The sequence below is a fragment of the Monodelphis domestica genome, chromosome 8 (genome assembly GCF_027887165.1).
Source record: "Monodelphis domestica isolate mMonDom1 chromosome 8, mMonDom1.pri, whole genome shotgun sequence".
Classification (NCBI taxonomy): Eukaryota; Metazoa; Chordata; class Mammalia; order Didelphimorphia; family Didelphidae; genus Monodelphis; species Monodelphis domestica.
This window is the reverse complement of record NC_077234.1, coordinates 202,963,144-202,988,355: the sequence shown is the minus strand read 5'-3', so window position 1 is coordinate 202,988,355 and position 25,212 is coordinate 202,963,144. Positions and strand designations below refer to the sequence as shown.

The window sequence follows — 25,212 nt, the reverse complement described above, 5'->3', positions numbered from 1 at the left end:
AAGAATTTGATCTGCAGTGTCAAAGGCTGCCAAGAAGTCAAGAAAGATAAGGAACAAGAAAAGACCTTAATGAAGAGATCACTGATCACTTTCCCTAAAGCAGATTCAGTTGAAAGTCAGACTATGGGAGAATTTAGGAGAAAGTGAAAGGAGAGGAAAGGAGGTAGAAATTTTTCTCCAAGGCCTAGAGCCAATAGTTACCTGCTTTACTCAACGCCTTCTTCCATATGTGCTCAGGTGCCCACGATGAATTCTTAGAAATGCCTCAAATCATCAGTTTTATGTGAGTTTCCAGACCTTGCATAGCTTCCATAGTTAATGGAGGCTTGAGATTGTTTATCTTTATCCCCAACACATAACTGCATGAAGTTCCTCCAGGCTATCACCTGCCTTGCTGCTTTTTTAAAAAATCCTTACTTTTGGTCATAGAATCAATATGGAGTATTGGTTCCAAGCTAATAATCAGTAAAGAGGAAGATATATATATATATATGTGTAAAATGTACTGTTTTTTACTGGAAAACGAGGGGATGCCCATCAATTGGGGAATGGCTGAACAAATTGTGGTATATGTTGGTGATGGAGTACTATTGTGCAAAAAGGAATAATAAAGTGGAGGAATTCCATGGAGACTGGCACAACCTCCAGGAATTGATGCAGAGCGAGAGGAGCAGAACCAGGAGAACATTGTACACAGAGACTAATACACTGTGGTATAATCGAACGTAATGGACTTCTCCATTAGTGGCGGTGTAATGTCCCTGAACAACTTGCAGGGATCCAGGAGAAAAAAACACCATTCATAAGCAAAGGATAAACTATGGGAGTGGAAACACCGAGAAAAAGCAACTGCCTGAATACAGAGGTTGAGGGGACATGACAGAGGATAGACTTTAAATGAACACTCTAGTGCAAATACTATCAACAAAGCAATGGGTTCAAATCAAGAAAACATCTAATGCCCAGTGGACTTACGCGTCGGCTATGGGGGGTGGGGGGGAGGAAAAGAAAATGATCTGTCTTTAACGAATAATGCTTGGAAATGATCAAATAAAATATATTTTTAAAAAAATGTACTGTTTTTTTTAAACCCTTACCTTCCTTCTTAGAATTAATACTAAGTATCAGTTCCAAGGCAGAAGAGCCATAAGGGCTAGGCAATGGTGGTTAAGCGACTTGCCCAAAGTCACACAGTTAGGAAGTGTCTGAGGTCAGGTTTGAATCTAAGACCTCCTGTCTCTCTACACACTGAGCTACCTAGCTGCTCTTCAAGTTTCATTAAAAAAAAAATCCTCATTTCCTGTCTTTGTATCAATTCTAACAGAAGAGTGGCAAGGTATAGGCTATTGGGGTTCAGTGACCTGCCCTGGTTCTCATAGCTAAAAAATAAATGTCAGGTTAGATTTGAACCCAGGTCTTCCTGAATCCAGGGGCCTGGCTCTCTATACTGTGCTATCTAGCTACCCTCTGGTTCCTTCTAAGAGTCTACCCAAGGGACAGTTGGGTGGAGAGCCAGGCCTAAAGACGGGAGGTTCTGGGTTCAAATTTGAACTTAGACACTTCTTAGTTGTGTGACTCTGGGTAAGTCACTTATCCCCTTTAAGGTGGAAGGTAAGGGTTTTAAAAGAAAAGTCTATCTAACCACTCCCTGCCCTCCCCCTGCCAAAGCAAAAAGCAAAAAATAAATCTACTTACAGCAGCAAAAACAAAGGAAAAACAAATTAAGCCTCCCTATCCCCAATGGGAAAGCATGCATGTTTGCCCAGAAGTCAAGCAGATCTCCACATATTGGTCTGAAGTCCATAGTGATCACTAAAGTGTAAACCGGTCCAAGAAATTCACAGATTGGGGTTCAGGGCCACACATTATGTCTTGGCACTTTGTCAGAGATGTTGGGGGTTGCTTGCTTCCCTCCAAGGGAAGTCTATATCACAAAATGGTGACGGGAATCTGGAGAACTCTGGGAGGAAGGTTATCCTCAGTAGAGAGGAAAAAGAATTACATGTATTTATTGTGCGTGACTTCAAAAAACAACCACCTAGCCTTACCTTCTGTTTTAGAATTGAAACCAAGCATGGGTTCCAAAGAGTGCTAAGGGCTGGGCAAAGGGGGTTCAGTGACTTGTCCAGGGTCAGGACCTCTCCTCTTGGGGTCTGGTTTTCTATCAACAAAAGTCACCCAGATGCCCTTGTTTATGTACTTCTTAAATCCTTTATGTTGGCCAAAACAGAGTTCAAACCTGACCTCAGACACTTCCTAGTTGTGTGACCCTGGGCAAGTCACTTAACCCCGATTGCCTAGCCTTATTGCTCTTCTGCCTTGGAACCAATATTTATTATTAATGCTAAGACAGAAGGTAAGGACTTAAAAAGACTAAGCAATTGAGGGACGCTTTGACCCTGAATTCGTTTTTCTAGGCAACCAGTATAAAGAATTAAACAGCAGCTCTAGGACTTGACAGAGTCCTTTCTTGAGGAGAGAGGCCCCAAAGAAGCTAAGGGACTCAGGAAGCTGGCACCATGTTTCAAAGGCACTTAATTTATTACCCGAAAGTGGCTTAGGTCCTAGAAAGAATCTAACAAATATTTACTAATTACCTACTGCATTCTGGGCATTGTGTTAAGAACTAGGGACCAGATGTGAAATAAAAATCTTCAGACACGGCTTGCGTTCTACAAAGAGGGTTAAGGCATATATAAAAAATAATGATGAAAAAAAGGAACAAGGTGAAAAAGACCAGAAGGATTCAGAGTGCCCTGAGAAATTTGAGGAGGGAAAAAATGCCTTTATTTTAGAGAGCCATCAGGAAAGGCTTCACGAAAGAGATGACACCTGAGTTGGACCCTGAGGGCAGAGAAGGTTTTTAATAGGCAGAGGGAGGGGAGGAAGGGAAGCAGGGGGACGTCCCTTCCAGGCATGGGTTACAAAATCAGAGGATTTTTTTTTTTTTTTGCTGAGAGATGGAGTATGTGGAGAGAGAGAGAGAGAGAGATGGATAGGTAGGTCTCAGAAGCTGTGAAGGACACTGTGGATGCCAGGACCCGAAGATTGTCCTGTATTAGAAAAAAAGCAATGGGGAGCCATTGAAGATTTTTGAGAGACAAATGAAGTGAACAAATATGCAAGAAGAAGATGAATCTGGATCACTGAATGCAAATAATTTTACATGAAACTATTTAAGTTACTAAACTGAACACAGGACATTCATTTAACTAATGTTCTGATTCCCAAGGAATGTTCTTTTCACAAGTTTTCAATTTTTCATTGCTGTCTTCTTTCTATATATCTGAGTCTTCGTACTTGGGACAAATCTAACGTGGATTTTCTTTCTCCTTTTGACTCCCTTGATCCTGTCCAGCCCCCGGCCACTTTCCCCTTTCCCACAGCCCTCTTAAACCAATAAACATTTCTCTGCGAAGTTGAAAGGAATTTTTTATTTACTCTTCGAACATTCCTGAAAGGTTCCTATTTACACAGGACTCGTCTGAACTCCATTCAGAGCTCACAGTAGAGGACTTCATAATCACCTCCATCTTAAAGCAGACTCACACACGATCCGCATTCTTACCAGCTACTTTGTGAAGAGGCAACTTTTTCTCCGAGGCTTTAGTTTCGTTTCTGGGTTCTGGAGCCTTGGTTAATTGGTCCAGGGGTTCAAGATGCCCTGCAGGGAGCGTGTGTGCGTGGGGAGCAGTTCGAGTCTGCAGAACAGGTTTTTTGGGTAAGGGCGGCTTGTGACTGAGCTGCTCCGAGGACTTGGCTTTGCCTTTCGCCTGATCGCTTAGAGGACCAGCGGCACTAGTATCCGATAGCCTTTTGAACGGAGTTTTTTCATCTCTGGAAAGCACCCTCAACCCTCCTCTCTCCATCCGTATCTCTGCACTGTACCGCTTCATGCCCTTGGATTCTGGGAAAGCCCCATCTCGATATTTGAAAGACAGCGACGTGGACCGGAGTTTGACTTGAAAGGGGTTTCTGTCTTCCCCCGCAGGCTGACTGGGGAACTGCGGACAGGGATCTGCCTTTGGTGGTCTAGTGTGGTCACCCTCTCGGCCACCGACAGAGTTCTTGGGAGAGTCGCTCTCGGCGGGTGGCGCCTGCTTTGTAACCCCCAATTTCCCTTCCTGGAGTTCGGTGTTCATCTGCAGACTATCTCTGGCCACCTCGTTTCTTGAGGGCACGTTTGTCTTCGGCAGGGACAACTTTGTGTTTGATGGAGCGTCGGGGCTCCCGGAGTGTTCTTTTGGGTAGAGGCTGCTGGCCTTCGGTCTCTCCCAGGAGGAGGACACCGAGAACTTTCTGGAGCTTCTCAGTTCACTGGCTGCCCTCTCCAGTTTGCCATCGGCCCCCCCTCCTCCCCTGGGAGTGCTGGGAGGAGAGCCTTGTGGCTCAGACTTCGGGACCTCCTCCGGGGTGCTCTTTCTCTCCAGCTGCCAGGGGGCAGGTCCCAGCTGCGGCGACGCTGACTCGAGGGCAATGGGAGAAACACTGGGACTCGAGGGGTCTGAGGAGTTTCGGTTTTTCAAACAACTCTTTGGTAACTGGGCGCCCAGGTCAGGAGTTATGGTGGATTCTTGCACCGCTTCCCCAGCATCAGACATCTCGAGGCTGACTTTGGACTCCTCTGTGGTATTTTCTGAACAATCTAAGCCAGACGAAATTGCAGCGGTGTTAGAAATAGCCGTTGGAGGGGCTACGTCTAGAGGGCTGTCACAAGATGGACTTTGGCCTTCACTAAGTGGACAAACCAACTCCTCACACGTGCTCCCCGGAGGAGGAGGCCCTGCTGCGGGAGATGCTTCTTTGCTTTCTTCTTCATCTAGAGTAGGAAGCGGGGAGTTTTCAGGCAGAGAAGGGGGAACTAAAGAAAGTAAAGGGTCTGACTCTGACCCCGAGACACTGATTTCCACTGTAGTGTCATGGGTATTTACTGGTGATGACAACTCCCCTGGACTGGCAAACACATCAGGAGACTGGAGCCCCAAAGGCTTTTCATCTTGGTTCTCTCGGCTCTGGGAAGGCTCCTCAGGCATCTCTGCTCTCAAAAGCTCTGGGCTATCTGCTATAGTGTCCTTGTCCATCATTTCCTCCTGGCTGTAACTGCTATTCTCATCTTTCTGGTCTTTGAGCATTTGTTTCCCATCTTCCTCCTCTTCCTCTGGGGTACAAGTCAGATCGCTTAGAGACTCTGACTGTGCCCGCTGCAAGAAATATAGGATGTATTAGATTTCATCACTACTTTAAACATTCATAGAACTAATTTTTTTTAATTTTAGATTTCCTTCTCTAATTCCCAAGCTTCCTCAAAAATCCTCCTTTTACCACTTGTACTATTTTAGAAAATGGCATCTTTAAGCAGATAAATTATAAATGAAAATGCTAAACAAATTAAAGCATCCTTTCCCAATATCCTAAATAATTAACCTATTTAGAGTCTCAAACAAACTAATTTCTAGTGAAACCGTAAAACTGTTCCCTAGAGACATCTGCAGATTTTTCTTTATAAGGTGACTAACAGGGCTGGCTCTCAGTTCTCCCAGTCTCTAGTGATCTCTCCCAATACTATGATCTCGTCACTGAAGCCAGTTTGTGCTCTTTGCTTCCTTACACAAATTTGTCTCCAGAATGTCCATCTCTTGACCTGTCCAAATTTTACAAAGTTTGAACTACATGGTGAAAGTTTCCCAGTTAATGATGACCATGATCCCTTTCTCTTCTGAATATACTCTTTCAATAATCATTAGCACCTAATTTAATAGTGTACCTAATTATAAGTGCAGAGCACTGGGCTACATGTTAGAGGAGACACAAGGATAGTTGACATGATCCCTGGCTTCATGGCCTTTAAACACTGGAAGTAATTAAATATGTAATACTACTATTCAATAAATATAACAACTAAATATAAGATAATAATACAAAACTATATGAATATAAGATCTGAAATGCTTCTCAAAATTTGAGGTCATTTGGGGCAGCTGGGTAGCTCAGTGGATTGAGAGCCAGGCCAGAGACTTGAGGTCCTGGGTTCAAATCTGACCTCAGACACTTCCTAGCTGTGTGACCCTTACTGCTCTTCTGCCTTGGAACTAATACACAGTATTGATCCTAAGATGGAAAGTGAGGGTTTCAAAAAAAGAAATATAGAGCATTCAATAAAGTCTTTAAGAGATCTGACTCTTTGTCCACCAGACATACCATATCTTGCCATATACTGCTAGTTATACCTATATGTTATAGAATCATAGAATATAATGAAAATAATGGACTTCAGCAATCATCTAGTCAGGTCTCTACTTCTACTTCAAGAAAGGAAACTGAGGCTCAGGAAGTTGAAAAAACTTGCCCAAGATCCCATGCCTACTAATATAGTGTGAGTACCCTTCTTCCATTTTTATAAGGATCTCCTTTGGGCCAGCCAGTGTCATCCTGATAAAAATATAACTACAAGGATATGTAATTTTTTTCATGTGGATACTCCCTCTGCCAACACAGATCACAATCGTTCTGTATTTTAGAAAACAATCTGAGGGTTGCTCTGGTCAAAACCCCCCAAATTGCTTAGCTACCAACATGGTCATGAACTTCTCTGAATTGAGCTAGGCTTATTCTCAGACAGCAGACACACAGTCCATCCCTTGGTTTGTATCTGAAATCTTTCTAAGTTGGGAGAGCCTGCTATATCACTTGCACATTCCTGGAGAACTCGGGATCATCTTCACACCACGAGGCATCACTACAGTGATTGATTACTTTAGTGTCTCTTCAGCTAGACTATAAACTCTCCTGAGGGCAGGAATTATATCCTATATATTTTTTTATTTTCTCTAGTACTTTGCACACAGCTGGTACTCACTACCTATTTATTGACTGCTAGGACATACTTGAGGCAATTCCCCTTCCTTCTAGTCTCCTAGAAATCTCAGATCCAAAGGTCTAAATCATAGCATTGTGGAAAGAGCACTGGGTTCAGATCCCAGCCCTGCTACTTCCTCCCTCCTGGAACCCTGTGGCAAGTCATTATTCTTTGGGTTTCGGTTTGTCATCTCTAGAATGAGGCCACTGGATAAAATGCCCTCTAAGATTCCTTCCAGCTCTGAGTCTGTGATCAGTAATTTCCTGAATGCGAAGGGAGAAGCCGGCAGAAGAAGTGAGAAGATGGAGTTTTCCAGACATTCCTATATTTTGAATTTCGTGGGTAGATGCCTGAGAAATATCAAATAATAAATGCAACCTGACACAAGTTTGGTTTTATCTCAGTAGCCATCTACCACATCAGAATATGTATGCCTTGCTTCAAAGCTACATGGGAAAATCTCGACTCTAAAATCTGGAGTCTAAAATGACAAATATATTCAGTGAGAGACATGATCATTTCTGGTAACAGTTTTCCACCACAAAACTGACCTGGCATTTGATGTAAGACAGAATCGGAATTCAAATGTAGCAAAGGCTGCCTAGCATCTGAGCAGTGGAGGGGTCGGGGTGAACATTTTGGAGGAAGAGACCTAAAGCTGAATATTGGCCTTTAAAGCTTTCAAAGTGGCAAAAGGAGGAAATATTAGCCAAGACCTTTCACTTCCACAAGACTCTGGGAAGGGACTCTGTTCTTGGAAATTCCAGGCTCTCTAGCTGCTGGTACAGCGGATAACAGAGCACTCAGGAGTATAGTCAGGAAGACTTGAATTCAAATCTAGCTCTAGAAATTTGCTAGATTTGTGACCTTGGGCAAAAGACTTAACTCTTATTTGTCTCAACTGTAAAATGGGAATAATAACAGCACCTAATACTCAGTTATTGTGAAGATGAAATGAGATAATAATTATTTTTTTTAAGTGCCCAGCACAGTACCTGGCACATAGTGGGGTACTAGAAAAATGCTTTTTCCTTTCCATTCCTTTTCCTTTCCCCACTCCAAATAAAGCATCCCATCTGCCACTACCCTCTCCAGGCTAAGTCTTGACAACTTACATCTGTTAGGGCTACTTTGTCCCTTTTTACTAAGTGAAATCCTTTTCATCTTTGGAACTTCACTTCAAAGTAACACCCAAACTCCACAGATAAAGAATAATGGGTAGGCAGCTGCTTCTTTCTGTCTTCCTTCCCTACCCCTATCCATTCCAAAAGAGGTATAGATGCTACCCTGTTCATCAACCCAATCTTGCTTTCCTAAGATTATGAACTATTTGGGAGCAGGGCCCAGGAGTAACTGGGTCAGCTAGACGTTTTGTGCAGCACTTATATATGCTTTGAAAAGATCTTATGTTTGATCAGTAAACAACGAATACAGAAAATTTGAATAAGTTTTTGTTGCTGTGGCTTTTGTCTCCATAGTGCACAGGGCTACATTTACTGGAAGTCTTTTGTTGCCATTATTCCCTGAAGAAGCATATTACTGCCTGATAGGTAGCCCATCACACTTCACTTCTAAGGAGAAAAAACTATTTTGATCTTTAAAAAGAATGCCTACCACTAGATCTGACCATATTGCCTGGGTGACTTGGTTGGCATCAGGAACAGGAGTTGAGATGGAACACTGAAATGCCTAAACTTCTTGACCCTCCTGAAAGTCAACATTATTGAACCTAGAACCTGGTGGGAGTTTAATCTGTATCCAGCTATAATGAAATTTAACAAAAGGAAAGGAGTTTATTTCCCATGAAATTAGACAGAAACAAACTTTTCACCCAGGAGAACTAAATTGGCTAGAAATTCACTGATCAAAGGTCAGCTCAAAGTATCCTCAAAATCTTCTGCCAGCACCCATTCTTTTTCCTAGTATCACAACCAGAAAGAACTAGGCTCTCCTCCTTCTTTCTTTCCTTCCCTTCTTTCTCTCTCCTCCTTCCCCCTCTTCCTTTCTCTCATTCCTTCCTTCCTTTCTTTCTTTCTCCTTCCTTCTTTTCTCTCTCCTTCCCTCCCTCCCTTTCTTCCTTAAAACCTTTACCTTCTGTTTTATAATCCACATTGAGTTTTGGTTACAAGGTAATAATCAGTTGAAAGGAAGAAGAATTGTATATATTGTTTATGCATTTTTTTTTCTAAATCCTCAACTCTTCCATTTTAGAATCAATACTAAGTATTGGTTCTAAGGCAGAAGAGCAGTAAGGGCTAGGTAATTGTTTTAAGTGACTTGCCCAGGGGCACACACAGCTAGGACATTTCCAAGGCCAGATTTGACCCTAAGACCTCCCATCTTCAGGGCTGGCTCTCTATTCACTGAGTCACCCAGCTGCCCCCTAGGCTCTTTTTAGAGGGAGATCATCACTCCAACATTAACACATCAACTCCTGTTCCTGATGCCAAGTCATGTAAGCAATATGGTCAGATCTAGTGGTAGGCTTGCTGAAAGTGAGTAGGAGCATCTGACCCCTGCTCCAGGGCTCAAGATCAATCCCTAGAAGGATAGGGAAAGAGTACTAAATTCCATTTCTATTTAGTGAGACATGACTTACCGAATACAACCGTCTCATTTTGCTGGACCTCTGGTTTCGAGGTTTAACTAGGAGTTTGTGCTTTGCTGCTGAGTTATCAAGGCAGGAGGAGAACTCAGGAGGATAATCAAAATCTGCTAGAGGTGAGAGGCTACTGTCAGATGTCCTTGGTGATGTCATAGTATCACTGGCATGTCTGGAGAAAAGCTGGTCTGGAGAGAGGGGTCTGGAAGAAGAACCTAAAGGGACCTTGGGAAAATAGAAGGAAAACATTCATAGCGTTAGCTTTCAAAAAACTAAAGAATCAGATTTCAAACATTCTCTTAATATGTTTAGTTTTTGTGCTATCCCTTGTTATTTCTTATGAAGAATTCTAAAGTTTTCTAAATATGTATTCTATTTATTTATTTATTACATTCAAAAAGTTTTGAGTTAAAAATTGTTATACCTATCTTAAATATTCTAAATTTGACATTTGATAGGGAGAATTCTGATACCTTAACAGAAAATAACACATAAGAAATGAAATCCAAATCATACATTAGTATTTGCCAGCTGCTTTTAACTAAATTCTCTTTCTTGGGTCTCACAATAGGGCTTATGGGATAGGTAGGTCAGGTCTCACTAGCCCCATTTTATAGAGGGGAAATATAATAATAGCTAATGGACAATATTTAGTTCAGACCACTTCACTTATTTTATCTCACTTTATCCTTACAGATAGTTGCTGTTATTGCTTCATTTTACAGAATGGGGGAATGGATATGAAAAGAATTAAAGTAACTTGCTCAGAGCCACACAGCTAGCAAGGGTCTGAGGCAAGATATGAACTGAGGTCTTCCTAACTCTACATCTAGCATGTAATCCACTGTGCCACCTAACTGTCTAAGAATCTGGGGCTCAGAGAGAAAAAACAACTTGGCCAAAGTCAAATGATTTGGCCTAGGAATAGAAACCATATTTCTTGCGATTATGTTAATCTAGTTAAAATGTTTCACAGACATGAAAACATGTCATATATTTCTAAGAACTTTTAAAGTGCTAACTCAACTACTTCTGTTCTTGCTTCCAATGAACTACAAAGACTTTAGGGTTAGGAATGGAGCCAACTCTTTGTTCCAATAACCCTTGTATAAGGGGGCTTGGCCACTTATCATACTAAGTTGTTCTGATAGATAAACCCTTTTGAGAGCTGAGCCCACCGTCTCTCAAAGAGGAGGGTCCTTCTGACTAGGTGGAGTAGTCAGGTGAATAATGAGATGAGAGACAACTGAGTGCTCAGACCTGTGCTTAGGCATCACTCAGTGTTCTGCCATTGCACGGGGTTTGTTTATTATATAGCCTCAGTGACTACATGCTTTTCTGGCACACAATCACTTTTCAACATACATGTTTCCATAGAACCCAACAACAGACGCAAAGTCTAAGGAGATAGTCAACATGAACACTGTTGCTAAAGTATCTACCCAACAGAGGACACTTTGTTCAGGGAAGGGATGTTATTTCAGTTTTGAACGTACTTTGAAAGTTTTGATTTTTTTTTCTCCCAACATTATGAAATATATGACTTGGCAGGACTACTTAACTGAATGATGTCTAAATGTCTTCTTTTAAAGTAACAAGAGAAAAGTGAAAGATAGCAATTATGACCAAAATTCAGACCACAGCCCCATTGCATGGAAGATTCTGGGACAAATAAAAAAATGTTTACAGACAATTCTGAACCCAAAACCCTCTCAAAAATCCCAGCACCAAATTTTCAGTCTGGATAATGTTGAAAACCAACAAAGTTCATTTCTGTGGCTGAACTAATGCTTAAAACAATAATCACATCTCTGCACAGTGAATCTAACAAAGCCTGGATGACAACATTCCCCAGAATGCAAGATCTGAGAGGCTGGCTTGGGGCCTGCTTTCCCCTGCAGGCAAATTACTTCAGCAAGTCATTCATTTTTTCATATTAGTCTGTATGACGCAGCTCCTTTCTAATGAAAACAAATTTTAGTGTCATTCACTAGACAGGGAACATGATTAAAACGAGCAGAAAAGAGTAATCAAAGACATCAAGGTTCTATTTTTGTTTCCTTATCTATCCACTTAGTGGAGCAATAAAACAAAACAAAATAAAAAATAAAACCCTAAAAACAAAAACAAAATAAAAACAAAAATTCCGATAATTCCTAGTAAGTCTCACATGTAACTATAATCTAGATTCAGGAAAGAAATGATATGGGTAATCTTACCTGAAGCAAATCCACCCTTTCTAAAACAAGGCTATTAACTGATTTGTAATAGAAATGGTTTTAAAAAAGAAAAATTCCTGGTGCGTATTGGTAGGTCAATAAGCATTTTACTGCATTATAGACAATGCAGGCATTGCACAATGAGACAGACTATTTCATGCGTATCTTTATACCAAAAAAAAAAAAGAAAAAAAATTGGAAAAAGGCTTGCTACTCACTAAAGGGAGCAGCTTCTCTTTCTCATTGATCGGAACCTGAGGATTGTTTAATACAAACAAATCAAACAATGAATCCTCTAGAAAGGCCTGGTCAGCTTGCATGTGCTCATATTGACATTTAAATCTTTCTTTACCCCAGTCTTAAAAAAAAAAAAGGAAGTACTATACCAAGAAGCCTCAGGAAGCTCTAACAATTCTTGCCCCACTCCCGCACCCTTCCCTATGCACCCCCACTTTTCTCTGCTTATCCTACTGCTTTGGGAAAGTGGAAAAAGAAATGGGAAGGAAACCAATTTTTCTTTTCACCTAGCCTTAGAACTCTGAGTCTCAGTCATGGCTTTGTTTTCTAACCAAGCCAATTCTGACATTTTTGAGGCCTGAGACAATGAAGATACCCATCTATGTACAGTTTTAGGCAAGATTAGGCAATCCCAGAGGGCAATTCTCTATTTTCATCCTGTAGTTAGTGAACCTTTTTTCCCCCTTTTTTTGAGAAGTGAGCTGTAGGCAGACTAAAAGGCAGCCTTTTACAACTGAGATCTTTAAAACTCCATTGCCTGACCTCTGCTTAGTTACTGAGGCTGGGGCCTGTTTTAACCAATCCTGCCTCCTGAAGTCTTACCTTTGTAAATTCAAGTGGGGTCTTCTGGATTTGAGAGGGGAATGGGTTTGGTTAGAGCCAGGAGGGCCTAAGCAGCTAGATTAAGGAGCACTAAACAAATTCCTTCCTCATTTTCTCCTGATCTGGGCATGACTGCTAAACAGGTATTTTAGATTTTGCTGCCTAGAAAAAAAGAAAGGTTTCACTTTTTAGCTTCCAAGACTGAGGTTTCCTGTGATCAGCTCTATCACCCGGTCAGGACAAGAATGCAGCTGCTAGTGACCACAGGTGTCTTAACTTTGTCTGAAATCTCTATTTGTTATCAGAGCCTTAGGGACCTTTTTGGTTTTTTTCTGAGCTGTTATCCATTCATCATTTTCTTTTTATTTTGTTCTGTTCTATTCTTTTTTCTGTCCTCTTCTATTCTTTCTTTTTTATCTTTCTCTTCCTTTCTTCTTTCCTTCCTCTCTTCCTCTCTTTCTCTTCCTCTCTCCTGCCTTCTTTCCTTCTTTCTTTCTTTCTTTCTTTCTTTCTTTCTTTCTTTCTTTCTTTCTTTCTTTCTTTCTTTCTTTCTTTCTTTCTTTCTTTCTTTCTTTCTTTCTTTCTTTCTTTCTTTCTTTCTTTCTTTCTTTCTTTCTTTCTTTCTTTCTTTCTTTCTTTCTTTCTTTCTCCCTTCCTTCCTCCTTTACCTTCCATCTTAGAATTAATACTATGTATTGGTTCCAAGGCAGAACAGTAAAGGCTAGGTAAAGAATTAATTGACTTGCCCTGGGTCATCTAGCTAGGAAGTGTCTGAGGCCACATTTGAAGCCAGCATCTCCCATCTTTAGGACTGGCTCTTAATCCACTCAGCCACCTAGGTACCTTCTTTTATTTTTTTAAATAATATTTTATATTTCCTTGTTTGCATGTAAAACTCTTAAGTATTTCTTTGGGTCAGGGAGAGGGGTATATCTCACAGTGTGGCAAAAATGCAGCCACTGGTTGTTGTTCAGTTGTATCTGATTTGTGGCCCCATTTGGGGAGGGGAGGGTTTTCTGGGGCAACAACACTGGAGTGGTTTGACATTTCCTTCTCCAGTGCATTTTACAAATGAGGAACTGAGACAAACAGAGTTAAGTGACTTGCCCAGGTTACCAGCCTAGTAAATGTCTGAGGCCATATTTGAACTCAGGAAATTGAGTCCTCCTGACTCCAAGCCTGACAGGCATTCTATCCACTGCACTACCTAATTGCCTAGTATTACAAAGGCACGACCAACTTTAGTAATACTTCCTGAATGTTTTATCACTTAAAAATGGGAAGCCTTTAGCTTCCTTCAAGGCTCAATTAGGCTTCCAACAAGAAATCTTTGGGGTTCCCCTAGTTTCTTGATGTTTTCTCTCCCTCCTTGAATTATTTTTCATGTGATATTGTTGATGCTCTTGTGTCCCTCCCATCCAAATATTAACTAGATTTGACCCTGCTTTGCTCATCTTTCCATGGAATTCAACAGTGAGTTGTTTTTGTATCACCAATGTCTAGCATTGACTTTAGCACGTATTTGTTATTTCATAAGTGTTTGTTGGAATGAATCAATTTTCCAGTTGAATTTATATCAGAGGATCATAGCATCCTAGATTTAAAACTGGATAGGACCTCAGAGACCATCTTGTTGAACCCTCCCATTTTACAGATGAGGAGACTGAGGCCTCGTTCATTGATTTGCCCAAGGTCACACAGGCTGTAAGGTCTTCTAACTCCAGATTCAGTATTCTTCCCACCACACCTCCTTTGCAAATTTGTAAATGACAGTCTCATAAATCTTGGTCTTTATAGTTAATAATTACATTTAAAAAGAGAATTTGTTTACAAGATAACCTACCAGGAGGAATTGTCCTCACATAATAGATTTTTTAAAATTACAAAACTCCCTAATAACATGAAATCAATCATAGTCAGATCTGTTAAGCATTTAGCCTAGAGGAAGGAGAACCTGGGTTCAAATCTGGCCTCAGATATTGCCTGGCTGTGTGACTCTGGGCAAATCACCCAACTCTAATTGCCTAGCCCTTACCAATCTTCTGTCTTAGAATCAATAGATGGTAAGGGTTAAAAAAACCCAACAAACTATTTGCATCAACTAGTGTCTATTTCAATCCTATACTGGGAGAGTTGGAGCGATGTTGGTCTTCGAGCTTAGTTTTGTATGGAGAGAGCTCTTTTAGTGACTGAAATTTGGTCTTTATAACTCAAGGAAGAGAGAATGCTTTCCCCTGAACTGTACTAGTGACTAGGATAGTTTTATTTTTTATTTATGATTTTTTACTTTATTTATTTATTTTATTGGAACACGCACGCCCATATTTGGGGTTGTGCCTTGTCATGTGGATTGCTGGTACTAGCTCAACTGAATGAAATCAAATAATCCTGGGGTGTTTTTTAGAAACTGACATTTGCATACAGACAATGTACGTACCATATTGTTAAAGTGTAATCCCACATCCTTCCTTTCTGTTATCTTTGGGCAAACTACAGAAATGAAAAGTGAATCACACCCTTTAGGTGATTTTGCTAACCTATTTTGGGGAAATATCATTTGTAGGGGAGTTTGCTCAGTTATTTGTGGGAAGTGCCTATTGTGTTGAAATGAAGCATATTTCTAGGAACCAAAGAATGGATAGAAGACAGTGGAGAAGGAGCACACACGATAAATCAGCGCAGTCTAGGGAAGAAAATTCTGGCATACGTCCAGGTACCGCTTGGCAAAATCCTGTGATTTTGTGCATCGGGACACGCACGTCTAAAGCTTTGGTGGGTCTAGATTTTTGTGTTCTTCTTAATGAATAGAGGAGAAATTACCTGTTCTTCTTCTTCACTGCCTGTTCCAGCTAAACTCAAAGAGCTAAGATGCTTGTGAGGGTCAGAGAACTGTGGAATGGAATGAGGGAGAGATTCAGTCAAAGATGAACAATGAAATGGATCACAGACAGATAACGCCTATGTGCAATATGAAAAACAACATGACAAGAAACATTTGCATTTCATATGAAGAAGCCAAACTCAACAGAAAAAAATAAAAGCAACAGAAACAGAATGAAGGGCTGATCAAAGGTCATGCTCTTCAAGGAACGTGCTATTATTATTTTGACATTCTTCAAGTGATAGTTGAAATACCATCGGTACTCTTTCTGTATCAAAGATTCATAGCATTTAAGGGCGAAGGTGTGCAGGGCAGGTAGGTTGCACAGATAGAGAGCCAGGCCTGGAGTTGGGAGGTTTAGCCCTTGTCACTCTTCTGTCTTAGAATGGATACAAAGACAGGAGGTAAAGGACAAAAACAAACAAACAAAAAATTTAAATCCCTTAAAGGGCAGATAGAAAGTCAGATCTTGATTTGGAAGTCCTGGATTCAAATCTGCCCTCAGATACTTCTTAGCTGTGTGACCCTGGGCAAGTCACTTAAACCCAAGTACCTAGCCCTGGTTGCTCTTCTGACTTGGAACCAATACAGTATTGACTCTAAGACAGAAGGTAAGGGTTTAAAAAAAATAGTGAAGAGGGCAGCTAAGTGGTACAGTGGAGAGATTCCAGACTTGGAATCAGGAGGACCTGGATTTAAATTTTGATTCAGACACTTCTTAGCTGTTTGACCCTGGGCAAGTCACTTCACTCCAATTCCCTAGCCCTCACTACTCTTCTGTCTTGGAATCCATACTAAGTATCTATTCTAAGACAGAAAGTAAAGATTGTTTTGTTTTTTAAAGAGTATTCCTTCTATAATATAAAGATTCATGGCATTTAAGAGCAGAGGTTTGCTATGGATGTAGAAACCAGGAAAAATAAGACCTATTCTGTGCAAATCACAGAATAGGAAAGCTGGAAAAGAGAATTCAGAAGTTATTAAATCCAATTCCTACATTTCACAGATGAGCTAATTGGGGACCTTAGAGCTAAGTTATTTTCCCAAAACACAAAACCTGTTGCCAGAGTTGGGACTTGAATTCAGGTCTCCCAGGACAGGATTCTCTCAACATTCTGCTATTTATTTTCTTTCTTTTTCCCTTTTCCCCTAAAAGAAGGGAAACATTTCTGGAACGGTCTTTTGCTTTTGTGACCATAGTAAAGGGACTATAGAACTTATAGTAAAAAGGGAACTGAAACAATAAACTATAAATATATGCATATCCTGGACCTAGTCTAAATGCAATGTGGTCTTCTGGCTCCCCTGGCTTAGTCACAATCAAATAAAATGATACAACGGTTGATGCCACCACGGGTCATTCCTAGGAAAATGTTCCCTGCCCTTCTTGCTTCAGTGTGCAGGGGTATTCCAGCTCTTAGTTTGTTTTGCAGATATGGCCCAGCACAATAGGGAAGTTGGATTTTTTTTTCTTTTGTCACTTGTGATCTCATCGTTTTATCCATGTGGGAAAGTGGCAGGAGAAATGTTCTTCATTCCTACCCAAGCTGGCTTGAAATTCTTCTGCAATTTTTAGCTTTTGAGAAATGTCTCAGGGCACTTTGGTTATAGAGTTAGCATGTACAGGAAATTTGGCTTCAAGAATGATGCTCAATCCACTATTGTTGTGAAGTTGTTTTGGTTGTATATGACTTTTTGTGGTCCCATTTGGACTTTTCTTGGCAAAGATACTGGAGTGGTTTGCCATTTCCTTCTCCGGCTCACTTGACAGATGAGGAAACTGAGGACAAGAAGGTGAAGTGACTTGCCCACTATCTAGGAAGTGTGTAAGGAGGAGTTGCCCCCTCAATTCACATTACTGGGATACTTTTCTCCAAGGAACCAATAGGACAATGAATATCCTGATATGAAGTTTCACTGACCCAGTTAAACCAATTCACTCATTAAAACTATATTTATCTGTGTGTATCCTAATGTTGCATGGATATAAATAATATTCAATATATGACAGTAAAAAAATACTTGCCCTATTATATATTCCAGTATCTTTTTTTAAGCTTCAACCTATCATTCATATATAGCATTTTTATCTTTAAATACAAAGCTGTTCTGACTTACATATAGGGTTTTTTTAAGCCCTTTCCTTTCAACTTAGAATGATACTGAATATTGGTTCCAAAGCAGAAGAGGGATAAGGCAATCAGGATTAAGTGACTTGCCCAGGGTCACACAGCTAGGATGTGTCTGAGGTCAAATTTGAACCCAAGTTCTCCTGTTTCCAGTCCTGGATCTCTACCCACCAAACCATCCAGCTGTCTCTTACATATTGTTTTGGGTAATAATCCTACCCATACCAATCATGTAAGCATTTGAAAACTTGCTTACCCCAAAAGCTGCAGGAAAAAAATTGAAGGTTATCTTGGAAAGTCAGGCTGTTATTTGAATAAACTGCATCATTTAATGCAATTAGTTTGATTTATTTGATGAACTTAGTTACTGAGCCTATTTTCTCTAGCTTCAATGAAAAACAGTAAAATAAGTTTGTCTACCCACACACCAAAATTTAGATGTTTATCAAGGAAGGAAGGAAGCATCATTTATTAAACACTGACTATGTGGCAGGCACTGTACAAAACACTTTACAAATATTATTATATTTAGTTTGTATAATAAACCCAAGAGGCAGGTGCTTTTATGATCCCCATTTTTCAGTAGAGGAAACCAAGGCAGATAGGTTTACACAGAAGCTAAGTATCTGTGGTCTTCCTAACTCCAGACCCATTACTGTGCCACCTTGTTGTCTCTATACACATATATTGTTGTTGTTCAGTAGTTCAGTTGTTTCCAACTCTTAATGACACCATGAGTTTTCTTGGCAAAGATACTAGAGTGTTTGTCATTTCCTTCTCTAGGGTGTCCCCATTTTACAGATGAGGAGCTGAGGTAGATAGGGGTTAAGAGACTTGCCCAGGTTCACTCAGCTAATAAGTATCTGAGGTCACATTTGAACTCACACCTTCCTGATTCTAGTCCCAGTGCTCTATCCATTTCACTACCTAATTACCCCATAAACATATATAGGAACCCAGATTTGTAAGGGTGTGTGTATGTGTGAGTCCATAAACATTTTAAAAATCTATTTGTTAAATGTTAACTGGTCCTTATCCATTTTAACCTGGGCCATTTTTTGATCCTCTGACATTGTGACTTTATCATCCTTCTGTCCAGAATGCTAAAATTCTCATGTCCTACACTTATACTTATAGGTACTTATAACCATGACTTACCCAGAAACACAAATTATTCACAAACTTCATGAACACATACTAGAAAAAAAGGGCAGAATTTGTTCCATTTCATTGCAAATGGACACCTCGTCTAAATAGAGATCATACAGTCATAGCTTTAGAGTTGGAAGGGATTTGAGTGGCCATCTAGCTTAACCTCTCCTTTTATAGTTAAGAAAATCTAGGCAGTTTAAGTGATTTTGCCCATGATCACACGGGAAACAATTGGTAGAGACACAAATGTCAAATGAAGAACAAAGAATAAAAATAACATGATGGCTGCAACAATGCAAATGAAAAGGATAGAACAAAGTTGAATACTATGTAATTAATAATGATCAAGGTTAGTAGCTTTGGGGTAGAGATGAAGAAAGATTCTTCCCTGTCTTCACTGGAGAGTTAGGGGGCTATGAAGATGGATTGTTGTTATACAGTAGCAAAGGAAGGCTGTCTTAAATGTGGTTTAAGGACCATTGTGATAACCAACCCCAAAGCACCTTATATAGTGTTATACGAATCCTTTCTCTAAAGGAGTAACAAATTTCAGCTCAAAGGATAAAAACCAAGTATGGCCAATGGTCCATCCCTCTAGCCCCAAACCAGTGAAGGATTGATCTAACCAGTAAAATTTCCTGGCTTTCTTCTGGTTTCCTTACCAGAAATACGTATTCTCTCTGACAGTAATCTGAAAAAGAAGGGGAATAGGTGTTGCCCAAAACATCTAGTTGCTCTTTTTAATCAAAATAGGTCAAAAGCACAGGATGTTGAGGATACTTGCCTTTGTGGTGGTGGTGGTGGCAGTTATATCGTGCAATAAAGACATTTCTGGAGGACTCCTGGGTAACCCATCATCTTCAGAACTCATGCCAGCATCATCTGCCCGTTTAGTGGGAATCCCACATGGAGGAGGGGGTCCCAGTTTCATATTATACTGGATTTTCATCTTCAATGGAAAAAAAAAGAAGGCATTCTCTGAAGTTGATACCTTAATATCTATTAACAGGATTTTTAAAAAGGGGGGTATTTTAATAACTGATTAAAAATGTTTTTTTACCAATTACATGTAATAACAAATTTCTGCATAAGTTTTCCTAAGTTATATGATTAAACTTATCTCCTTCCCTCCCTTCCTGTCCCCTTCTTGGTATTGGCAGGTCATACAATCTGGATTATACATATTAAATAACTGATTTTAAAAAATTAATCCATACATTCAATAATATAACTAAATGTTTTCTCTTTATTAAGGTACCATGTTAATGCTGGTCTGAACTAAGAAACCCACTCTTCACTAAGAAATGAATAATTCCATAGCTGTAATTTAGAATGGACAAGTACAGAATTTTTTGAGAACAAAATATTTTCTAATAATTGATAGATAGATATTCATAGTAGAGAAACTCCCAATGAAGTTCTGCTCCATGTATCAGTTTGGCATGGATCCTCAAAAGGCTATGGCAATGGTGTTCCAAGTTCTTATGGCCTGGCCTACCCAATTTGGAAAGGTTTTGAATATAAGCTAGGCAACTATAGGAAGTAAGCAAGGGAGAGAGTAAATTTCATGGATTAGCTTTAAGAGGAAAAGAGGAGAATTTGGATACAAGCCCTGGGAGAGGATTCTGACAAGGAAAAAAGGATTGTTGTTTTACTGGCATTAAGTCATTCTCTCTCTTGCTTTTGACTGAGCTGGAAGGAGGTCTTGGCTCTGACAAATTTTCCCTTGGCAGTCATAATCTTGTGGAGAGATTAGTGATTCCTTGGTTGAGAGTTTGCCCTGGAGTGTACTGCTTTTTCCTTGCCTGAGGTACAGGGACCATCTGCCAGTGGTCCATCTGCCAGAAATCCACTTGGCTAAAATAATCCCAAGGGTTGTCACCTGGGACTTTGGGTTACCTAGTGAAGACAACTCCAGGCTTTAGGTAAGGCTCAAATACATCTGTTTTTCCTCCTCTTTGTCTTTTGTTAATCCATAATAATTAGATTAGTTAATAGTCAGATAGATTTTGCCTTCTTAGGTAAGAGCAGGGAGCTATAAGAAGGGTTTGAGAAGATCAGATGAGCAAACCCCTTTAGGGGAGGGTGTAGATTGGTGGGAGGAGCTGGATAGATTTAGGACTGTATTTATCATTTCTGTACCCTTAACAAACTTGTTTTTTAATAATTTCAAGGGTTGTGCTTTACTGGCCCTGGGGAGGTTCCTAGGTGGGTTTTATCAATTCTCATCCATCTAGGAAGGATTTTTATTTCACAATGGATACCACTTGCAAACAAGGGCCTGAAAAAAATTTGGAAAGGCTAATAGAAAGTAAACTTCTTGAAGGCAGGGGCCATTTTTCATTTTTGTCTTTGCATCCCTTGCACCTTACAGGGAGGAGTCACTTAATAAATGTTAATTGGATACTGAGCTAAGTTCCTAGAGTATTAGCCATCCACCAAATAAAGCATTTTAGCAGCTCTTGAAACTTTTTGGTAATATATGTAGAGGATGTGATCTACATTGATTAAAAGAACAGAGTAGTCCCCAAAGGTGAAGTCATGATCCTGGGAGTGGTGGAGGACTATGTAAACAATGACTTAAATCATTGTAGCAACATATACCTCAAATTCTATATCTAACATATCACCGTTTGGAATATTACCTGTAAAGCTTTGATCCTCTCAGACACATTTTCCTGAGAAAATACCCGAGCTGGCCTGGGGGGGTCTTGACCCGTTTCAGGAATGAAAATGCTATCGTGTGAAAGTGCTCGGCTCCCCAAGGTACCCTTGTGATCCCTAAGACAGAAGAGATATGTTCATACCATGCATGCTTTCATTCTTTCCTAATCATTCTATGTCTTAGTAATTAAGAACCACAAAAAATATAATTGTGGCCTGACAACATAAAAAAAGATCAGTGTTGGGACTTTTGTTCCCAACAACTCCATCCTTGTATAGTCAAGGATCAGTCCCTAAGACCACTAGGAGCACTGCAGTCAACCAGTATTTATCTATTTATTACCAATTACATGTTATAACAAATTTCCACACAGGTTTTCATAAGGTTTTCATATGACTGAGCTTCCTTTTCTTCCCCCTCTTGGTTTTGGCAGGTAATTCAATCTGGGTTATAAAGTTTTATTATGTATAGTTTATTTCCATATTGTTCATTTTTGTGAGTAATTGTATAAAATCCAAACCCCAAAACATATCTCCAAATAAACAAATGAAAAATCATGTTTTCATCTGCATCTGTCCATGAAGGTCTTTCCAGCTCTTTCTGAAATCACCCTGTTCATCATTCCTTACAGCACAGTAGTATTCCATCTCCACCACAAACCACAATTTGTTCAGCTATTCCCCATTTGATGGACATCTCCTTAATTTCCAATTCTCCAACACCACAAAAAGAGCAGCTGTAAATTTTGTACGAGTAGTTCCTCTCCCATTTTTTTTATATCTCTTTGAGATACAGACCTAGTAGAGGTATTACTGGATCAAAGGGTCTACATTGTTTTTTAGCCCTTTGGGCATAGTTCCAAATGACCCTCCAGAATGGTAGTCAACCCGTATTTAAGAAACACTTTCTACCTGTCAGATATTTTAGAGACACAAATTCTTATAGTAGAAATAAATGAGACATGAGAAGAGATGACATGGAAACATTTTCTACATGCCACGGTAATTCAGAGACATGCATTCTCATAGTAGAGATGAGATGAGACAAGATGATACAGAAACACTTTCTTCTTGTCAGATTACTTCAGGTTACTTCTCATAGTAGAGATGAGATATTTAATGAGAAAAAAATGCAACCTTTATTTGATCAATTAAAAAACCCTAAAAACTAAAAGTAGAACAGGAATGAAGCCCCCCAAGGTAGTGAAGTGAAGAACTACTCATAGTCCATCTCAGTTCTGACCTCTGTCCACTCTATGAGTTATATGGAAAATCTGGAAAGAATGAAGTCATTTCTGGTAGGTAAGCAAGCAGACACTCTGGCTCCCAAGTAAAGAGACTATTCTGGAGGCTATGTTTGCACAGCAGGCTGGGTGAACTGGCTGTCTGATAGTCTGGTCACAAGATTATCCAAAATATACACCCACGTCCTGGCATCTGAGTTCAGCAGATGGCATATTTGAATGGAAATTTCAAATCTGCAAATCTATGGCCCCTTTTGATTACTTTATGCAATACAGGAACACAGGGCACACTCAGAAATGTAATGTGGAAATGCTACCAATTTCTTTAGACCACTCTTTCCTTGCTATCCTAGCCTCTGATCTTAATGCTGACACGCTCTACTCTCCTTCCCCCTCACGAAAAATAAATGGAGGATGTAGTCTCAAAAAAGCATGTAGAAATTAATAGTCATATTTTCCTAGCAATGATGCTAGTCAAACAATAGGTGGAAAAGGGTCTATTTTAGACAGCTGACAGTGAAGGAAGGAAAGCTCATTTCAGAAAACTACACTGAAGATGTTGCCAAAACTGCATTTGTGCATAAGAAAACTTGATCGTAGGAATGTGCCAAAAGCTCCAATACTTATTTGTTTTTGTTTTTATTTTTCTACTTTGTTAAAAAAATAAACAACCCTGACTTTCTATCTTAGTGTTAATTCTAAAACAGAAGAGTGGCAAGGGTTAGGCAATGGGGGGTTAAGTGACTTGCCCAGGGTCACATAGCTAGAAAGTATCTGAGGCCAGTTTTGAATCTAGGATCTCCCATCTCTAGACCTGGCACTTAATCCACTCACTAGCCATCTAGCTGCCCAGACTATTTTGCTTTTGCTAAGCTCTAATTGTTAGGCAATTTTTCCTCACTTGAGCTGAAATCTGATTCCCTAAATTTGTTCTAGTTTTTCTTGTGAGGGTCACATAGAACAAGCCTTAAGTCTTTTCCTTACAACAACCTTCAAATATTTGAATGTGATTATGATCTAGTGTGGCCATCCTATGATAGGGATTGGAGGGCAGAGGCTGAAGCTGGTGGATTACTTGCGCTCAGGAGTTCTAAGTTACATTGGGCTAAAGCAGGTTGGTTTGCTGCCCTGAGTTTGTCACCAATATGGGTAGGACCTGGGAGAAGGGGGCTACTAGGCTTAGGTGAGAAACAAAACAGTCTATTATCAGTGGGATCTCACCCATAAATCACTATTATACTTATAGACTGGGTGAGATAAGATCCAATGTCAAAATGAATTAAATAAAATACAAATGAATATAGAGATCATATCTCTCCTGAAGTCTTCTTTTCTCCCTGGTAAACATGCGTGGTTTTTTCAGCCTATCCTTGCATGGCATGATTTTAAATTGGGGTTCTTAACTTTTTTTTTTTATGTTGAGAATCCCTTCAGAGGTTTGGTGAAATTTATTGACACCTTCTCATAATAGTGTTTTAAAATATATAAAACAGGATAGAAAAGGAACCCAATTAGATTGAAATACAGTTATCGACTTTTTTTTCTTAAAAACAAGTTCATAGGGACTCTCTTATTTAGAATATACTCAGCATCTTGGACATGATTTTATTCCTCAAACATTTTGACTATAATTGAACATGATACTTCCAAAATGACTCAAGTAGAGCAGAGCACAGCGGGACCAATGGCTTCCTTATGTTAAATGCTATGTTTCTATTCATTCATACAATGAGGTAGAGCACCTAGGGTCTTTCTGACATGGAGGTCTGTTCTCATCTGCTATGGAATACTACTTCTGTGGTATTATAGAAAGAGCCAGGCTTTGGAGTTGGAGGCTCTAGATTCAAATCCCACCTCTAACTGCTTACTACCTGTGTGATTAAGCACCTTGGATTTCATTTCTCAATCTGGAAAATTAGGGGACTTGTCTAGATGGCTTCTTAGACTTCCTCTAGTTCTAAATTTATGATTATGAATATGGGATTAACTCTCCCCTTGCCTACTTTTAAATTTAATCAACAAAAGTGAATATATCCTTATTTAACCCTAAATTAGGGGAAGTCCACAAACTACTTACTAAGGGGGTTTGCACCTCCAAGAAGCACTGACTGCCTCTTAGGCAGTCCTAAGCAAATTTAAAGACTACAATTGGTCCCCTAAAGTGTAGGAAGGAACAGGAAGTGACATAAAAAAGTCTTTTGGCTGAATGTTCCTGTCACAAGGTCTTAGAGCTCTTTGGAGGCTTTGGAGGCTGATGGAGGAACTTCTTCAGCATGGATCTAGGACTGTAGCATTTGGTAAGACTGCTTTTGGATCTTCCCCTTTGGACTCCAATGTGGGTGAGTGAAAAGATGACTCCTTTCCTGGCTTCTGGAGAGATTAGTTTTTGGAGGAGGTTGCATGGTTATTCACCACCGGGACCTCTGGCTAAATAGCCCTTTGGCTGAGGGTCTTCCAGTGAAGGGTTAATGAACCCTGTCTGAGTTGATCCAGGGACTGGTGAAACATTTAGGGTGATAAGCTAGACTGCTTACTCTACCCTCTTTCCCTCTATTTTGTAAATAAAGCTGCTAAATAAAGTCATTTTGACTTGAGTTATAATATCGGTGACCACATTCTCTCATA

General features: G+C 39.9%; 1 protein-coding gene across 1 annotated transcript in view; it reads right to left on the bottom strand.

Moving 5' to 3' along the window:
• Nucleotides 1–25,212, bottom strand: part of CRACDL (CRACD like) — a 127,727-nt gene that overhangs the window by 47,471 nt on the left and 55,044 nt on the right. The window contains exons 4-7 of the mRNA XM_007501100.3: nucleotides 21,325–21,460; nucleotides 19,464–19,628; nucleotides 9,456–9,683; nucleotides 3,569–5,201 (exon numbers count right to left, since the gene is read on the bottom strand). Of these exons, the coding sequence (XP_007501162.3) occupies nucleotides 3,569–5,201; nucleotides 9,456–9,683; nucleotides 19,464–19,628; nucleotides 21,325–21,460 (2,162 nt within the window). The remainder of the gene's footprint in view (nucleotides 1–3,568; nucleotides 5,202–9,455; nucleotides 9,684–19,463; nucleotides 19,629–21,324; nucleotides 21,461–25,212) is intronic.